We start from the raw sequence: 6,749 nt of genomic DNA on the forward strand, positions 1-6,749 counted from the left end.
GGGGGGGACACCTCTCTGGGGGAGCACCTGCCTGAGGGGGGACGCCGGTCTGGGGAGCACGTGCCTGGGGGGGACACCTCTCTGGGGGAGCACCTGCCTGAGGTAGCACCTCTCTGGGGGAGCACCTGCCCGAGGGGGGACGCCGGTCTGGGGGAGCGCCGGTCTGGGGCTTGGGGTGGCGCCCGTGTGGGCGGTGCCGCCTCACCCGCCGTGTCCCCACCCCGCGAGGACCCGGGCAGCCCAGCAGCCCCCCGCTGAGGGCCGGGGACAGGCGCCCACGGTGCCCCCCGCCCCCCACCGCCCTTTCGAACGCCGCCCCGCAGGCTCCCTGCGCCCTCCGTCCCCACGCGTCCCCACGGCGACCGCAGAGAACCTTCTGGAACCCTGGGCGGGCAGGGCCTCCAACCGGCGGGCTCAGCAGGGTGAGCGCGAAGACTCTCCGGGCCGCAGCCGCGCTTCCCACAGCCGGGGCGCGTCCGCAAGGGAGGGGTCTCCGTCGCTGCGCGCGGGACTCCCGGCAGGCCCCGCGCCCACGCATGCGCACGCGCACACTCGGGTTCCACAAGGTTCCACGAGCCCTGAAGGCCCCACTCTGAGAGAGTCCGGTGGCGCCAGAGGTTCCAGAAGGTTCGGGGCTCACCTCACAGGCGGGCAGCGTGGAAGTTAATTGGCAGAAGGTTGGACGCCTGGGGGGGGGGGGGTGGCCTGGAAGGTTCCAGAAGGCCTGGCTAGTCTCAGCAGGGTGAAGGGTGAGGGGAAGGGCGTCGATACAGGGTCCAGGAGGTGCGGGGCCCAGTTTGATGTCGTGTGTTTAGTTTCGAGAAGGAAAAGCGGCTCCTTGACTGCGACCCTCAGCCTCCTGGAACCTTCTCTGACCTCCGCCTGCAGAGCGTGCGCTTCCTTCCCGGCGCTGGGGCCGGTCCCGTCGGGCTTGGTTTTGTCACTCGTCCCTCGCGTGGCTGTCCCTCGCGTGTCTTTTCCGCGGGGACCGACGGGGGCGGGTCCCGGTTGGAAGAGGCTTCTTACTCCGCAAGGCGACCTTTTCCTGCCTGTCCTTCCGGGCCTCCCTGCTGGTGCCGCTGTGCTCTGGAAAGGTCTCTGGCTGGGTCCCGCCAGTTCCAGGGACGGAAATCTCCCCGCCTCCCCGCCAGACCCTCCGGCTGGAGCGGGCCCTGCCAGGTGCCTGGGGGGCCATCCTGGAGGAGAGGGCCAGGGTCTGCGTTCAGGGTCGCCGAGGGAGGGGGGGGTCGGGGGTGGCGGAGGGGCACGTTTGCCCATCACCTGTAGGAGCAGGAAACGTCTGCGTGGATAATGTCCCAGCACTTTTCCCAAGCTGCTCTTGAGGTCGGGGTCAGCGAGTACATCAGGACAAGCATTGTCCTGCGGGGTGGGGGGGTGGGGGGGGTGGAGGGGGTTCGACCAGGGGAACTCTGCTGAGCTCCGGGTGGAGGCAGCCCCAGATGACTTCCTGCAAGAGGAGGCCTGAGTGGTGCATGGAAAGTCCTGACTGATGCTGGCAGTGCCCGGTGGGGGAGCCTGGGACCTGCTGGGCAGGGAGGTGCCCGTGGGGAGAGGAGCCTGGAGGGGAGAGGCAGGGGAGGTGTGGGTGGGGAGAGGCGCCAGGAGGGGAGGTGCAGAGGAGGCTTAGGTGGGTAGAGGAGTCAGGAGGGGAGGTGCAGGGGAGGTGTGGGTGGGGGGAGGAGCCAGGAGGGGAGGTGCAGGGGAGGAGCGGGTGGGGAGAGGAGCTGGGAGGGGCTGGTGGACGCTGGGGGACCCCAAAGCCTCTCTCCGGGATCCCCGCACCCTGCTCACGTGGGTCCTGCAGACATGCATCCTGTGAGGTGGCCTCTGTGACATGCAGGCTGCTGACGTGTGTCCCGGTCTCTTCACCTATAGGTTCAAGTTCCTGCAGGAGATGATGCTCCTCTGGGCCTTTCTCCTTGTCATCTGGTTGCCTCAGGTCATGCTGGAAGGATATTGTAAGTATCCATTCCTCTCCCTGTCTTCCCAGCGATAAGACTTTACTATTATCCAGGGTCAGAGGAAGGGTCTGGGTGGGATTCTGTCACCTTAGGCAGCCAGGACCCCCGATGTCAGTGCAGTTGGTGGGCACAGGGTGGGTTTGGAAGGATCCCCGAGCTAGGTGAGGGTCGGGAGGGCGTTTCTAGCTCGGTCCTCTCTCCCCTGGGAAGGGCAGCGTTGGAGACTCCAGGGAAGTCTGGGAGGGCGCTGGCCTTTTCTGACTGCCAGGCTCTCTTGGGCACAGGGGCCGTCATCTGCGGGGCAGAGGGTCCCCTCAGCCGGCTCCCTGGCGGTGCTCGCCGGCGTCTGTCTCTGGGAACAGGAACAACTCCCGCGTGGACCCGGTCTCTGCCCGGAAGCTACCCTGGCCAGAGCGGAGCCCGGCGAGGGCAGGGCAGTGGAGGCCTCCAGAAGTCCTTCAAGGCAGGGGGAGGGCACAGCCAAGGGTAACGGTGGACGGTGCCAGGGGCACTGGAGCCAGATGCTGCTTACTGTTTTCTCAGGGACCTATAATCTGAAATGCTACGATTGTTGGACCATCAACAACTTCTTTTGTACAAGTATGACATTGTGTCCAACAAACCTCAGGCGCTGTATGACCATCTCTGTTCGTAAGTACCTGTTTGTCTTCCTTGCACGTTGTGAATTAGGCACCCCACCTGAGCACTTTCAGGGAGCTGTCTGATCTGCTCTGTCTTGGACCCAGCCCCGTGGCCCTTGGCCTGCTCTGTCCCCATCCTGAGAGCCCACCCCAGCCTCTAGGCTCAGCCCCAGGAGAGGCCGGCGTGCACCATCCTGGAGAGCCAGGCACCCCCAAGGTGGGGCTGTCAGGGTCCACGTGCACCGTGGGGGGTTGCCAGACCCTAGGCCTCCGCTCCGTGTCAGTCCTTGGTGGTGGTGCTGGCGCCCCCGAGTCGCCCGGGCGGTCCCTCGTTGCCCATTTGATTCAGGCTGGTCGGGGGAGGGCTTCCAGCTAAGCAGGCCCGAAAAGCGGGCATCCTGCGGACTTCTCAGGACAAGGAGAAGCAAGCAGCTACTATTCACCAAAGATGATGAACTTTGGACATAAGCAGTACCTTGGGCAATGGCCCGAAATACAAGGTCAGTACTCAAAAATCAAATTAAAAAACCCATGGTGTATTTATACAACAACAGTGAACACGTGGAAAATGAAATGTGCAAAAACACACGTAGCATTTGAAAACCACCACATACCTGGAAACAAACGCAAGCAGATTCTGCAAGATTTCCATATTGAACCTGTGAAACAGGTGAAATGGAAGGACCTAAACCAACGGGTGAGCCAGGCTTCTGGATGGAGCAACCCAGCAGAGGTAGGACAGCTGTTCTCCTCAAGTTCATCCTCAGATTCCATGAAATCCCAGTCAGAGTCTCACCAGGCTAGTGTGTGTGTGTTGGGGTGGGGGTGGGGGCAAGTTGATTCAAAATATTCAGATGTTTATGGAACTTTGGGGGCTAGGAATGTCCAAGGCAATCTCGTGGAAGAAGAGAGGAACAGAGAAATTGGACTCTTACGTAAGATTCTTTCGTCTCGTCAATGCATATGGTCTAGTGTTGGTGTTGGGATTGAAAAACAGACTGACAGGGAGGAAAGAGGTCTCAGAAAAAGCCACATGCTTTCTGACAACGTTGACCCAGAAGGTTGTGGGATAAGACACTCACTGGCACTAACCAGTGGTGGGTGGAGGAGATCTTATACACGTGATTTACACAACAGAAGCAGTTTCAGGTGCTTTCTAGATCTCCATGTAAATAGTAAAAGAACAAAACGTGGGCTTTATTTTTTTGGAAGGGAAATGTAGAAGAATGTCTCCCTGGGATAATTAAGAATTTGAGACACCTGAACAATATAGTGCTGATCACAGATGAGGAAAAGCGGTAGTGGGATTACATAAAAATTCACAACTTCTGCCCCCGAGAGGATACTGGTAAGTGTAAAGAATGCCCCAGATGAAGAGAAGGCCCTTTAAGACACTGTCTGCTCAAGGGCTTATATTCCGTATATGGAATGAACTTCTTCTACGAATCACTACTTGAACAAGCAGACCATCCAGTAGAAATTGGAGCCAAAGGCTTGAGGCTGTTTACCAAAAATGATATCCAAGTGGGTACTAAATATAAGAAAAGTCATCCAACGTGAACGTTTCTGGTGGAAATGAAACTCAGAACTATGGTATGGTAACACCAAAAGGAATGACTAAACATTCACAAATGGCTACCCGTGTGGTGGCAAGATGTTGAGGTGGACACGATCCTTTGGAGTATAAATAGGTTCACCCGCTCTGGAAACCTCTTCAGCAGCGTCTGCTAAAGCCATATGTATGCATCTTAAGGACTCAGCATTTACCACCACGTCAAGAACTCACACACGCTCACCTCGTGTGAGGACGAGAATATTCGCTGCAGAGCTCTTTGGGGGAGGTGACAGGCAGAAACAATGCTAACGCCCATCAGCAGTCAACCATGGAATGTTCATCAGTGGAAAAGTGTACAATGGGGAGAGTAAACCATATACAGCGCTGGGCCACATCAGGGATAGCTTTCCAAACACAAAGCAGAGAAAAGAAGCCAGACCCCAAAACAGACAGTACAGGAGTTCATATTCACAAAGTGCAAAAACAGACAAAACTAACACATAGGCTTGGAAATCCAGACATTTCTTATCTTTAGCCTTGGCTGCTTTTAGTGCCTGATGGAGGAACAGAGGCGGGAATTCGGTAGTTTTTATCCAGTTCTGTTTCTGGAGCTCGTGCCGGTTCCATGGTTATGAGCACTTCCTGAAATCCAGTCAGCTGTCGGCTGCCTTATGAGTGTGCACTCTTGCGTAGAACGTTGGACTTCCAGAAACCCTTCATGTGGCAAATAGAGACAAGCAAGTGATGGGAGCTTAGCTGGGAGTTCCTTCCTTTGACCTCAGAGCCATGAGTGGAAACGTCAACGGTGGCAAGTTCCAGGAAGAAAGTATCGGGTAAACACTGGGGTCACAAGGGAGCAGAAGTGGTGAGTGAGCGCTGAAGAATTTAACTCAGGGACTCTCGAAGGAGGCCTCAGATGGCGCCTTGCTCACATGGCCAAGATACACATGCTTGTGCATCTTAAGGACTCAGCCTTGGTGGTTGGCCAAGGCTGTTGGGTGAGCCTACCAGTGAAGGTAATCACAGTAGTTGTGGGACCCTGCTTGCGGTGGGGCACCCTGTCCGTGCTGGGGCGCAGGTTGGCATTAAGGGTGCATCGAGGTTTATATGTTGGGCCAGGAGCTGGGAACACCTGGCCGAGGGTCCCAGGCGGGAGCTCGTCCTAGAGGGGCCACGCTGAGTCTCAGAAAATCAGGTGAGGGCCACATGGACTCCACTTCAGGGTCTGTGTGATCCTGTGAGACATGAGCGAAACATTTCTTTGGCCTCTGTTCTCTTTCTAGAGCCCTGAGATTCTTAGGACAAATAATGAACAGGACATTTCATCTGTGCAGCCATGTGCCAAGGCACCTTGATACTACTTAGAGACAGCCAGAGGCAGAGATGAGATGGCTGTGTAGACAGAAAACCATCTCCAGGAGAAGTTGTCCATGGAGGAAACAGACCGTCTGGTGGCCTTTCTTGGGCGTTCTTTATCTGTGAAAATTCTAGGCAACGTAGTCACATCTGGGGATGTATAACACTAGTTCCTGGGTGAACTGTGCTTTGTTGTTTGCGAGCAGAAAACCTGAAATCACTGACTTTCATCTCTACCTTTTAAGGTTTGAACAGTCGGGAGCTACTCGTTTACAAGAACTGTACGAGCAACTGCACGTTTGTGTATCCAAGCGAAGTGCCTGCTGAAGCCCCAAGATCACAGTTTTTTAAAACTAATAGTTTCTATTTTGTTCGTTGTTGTGGTAGTATTAATTGCAATGAAGGAGGTCCTATTTCTCTTGAAAAGGATATTGTACATGAGGATATAATTGAGGAACGTGTAGTAGCAATGGCACACATGGGGGAGTCAACACTTTCCCTGAGCATTGCCTCCATCCTGGTCAGCCATACACTGACATGAGAAGCCCTCTGGGAGGGTCTGATCTCTTCCCTCATTCCTCAGAGCAAGTTCACTCTCCTTTCCTCCCTTGTGAGCCAAGGATACTGACCCACAGGGCCCCAGGTGGACCAGTTACCCTTTCCCGGCTTATTTCAAGAGAGAAATAAAGAACATTATTGCTTGGATACTGCTTACCTAGAGATTTGTTTGTGGTTTTAGCATTTGATCTGTTTCCTCCTCTTTAGACATCATCTTGCAAATAGACCAAAACATCTTGTTGCTTTAGCATGCAGAGATGGAGTATGTTTTTAAGTTTATTTTTCAGAGAGAGAGAGAGAGAGAGAGAGGAGAGAGAGAGAGAACATGCATGGGAATGTGAGCAGGGAGGGGCAGAGAGAGGGAGACAGAGCCCCATGCTGGGCTCAAACTCAGGAACCATGAGATCACGACCTGAGCCTAAGTCAGACGCGCAACCGCTCAACCAACTGAGCCACTCAGGTACCCCAAGAGACTAAGTATTTTAAATAAGGCAAAACAGTTACAGGGGAGAGTGTATGAGTTCGCTCAAAGAGAGGTCCCAGCTATGCTCGGACCACAGGCACCCGAGGCCACCTGAGACTCTGTGCTTTAGTTCTAAGGCGGGGACGACGGAAGCCGAGAGGGAGCTGGGCAAGAGGTGGCACGTGGATATCACG

At 55.5% G+C, this 6,749-nt stretch overlaps 1 protein-coding gene across 1 annotated transcript; it reads left to right on the plus strand.

Annotated features, from left to right (window-relative positions):
- The first annotated feature begins 1,706 nt into the window (after nucleotides 1-1,706).
- Nucleotides 1,707-6,239, plus strand: GML (glycosylphosphatidylinositol anchored molecule like). Its single transcript, XM_049623810.1, has 3 exons — nucleotides 1,707-1,979; nucleotides 2,526-2,633; nucleotides 5,780-6,239. Exons 1-3 carry the CDS (start codon nucleotides 1,856-1,858, stop codon nucleotides 6,073-6,075), a joined length of 528 nt encoding a protein of 175 aa, XP_049479767.1. The 5' UTR covers nucleotides 1,707-1,855; the 3' UTR covers nucleotides 6,076-6,239.
- The last annotated feature ends 510 nt before the right edge of the window (nucleotides 6,240-6,749 follow it).

This window comes from Panthera uncia, unplaced genomic scaffold (genome assembly GCF_023721935.1).
Source record: "Panthera uncia isolate 11264 unplaced genomic scaffold, Puncia_PCG_1.0 HiC_scaffold_2207, whole genome shotgun sequence".
Lineage (NCBI taxonomy): Eukaryota > Metazoa > Chordata > Mammalia > Carnivora > Felidae > Panthera > Panthera uncia.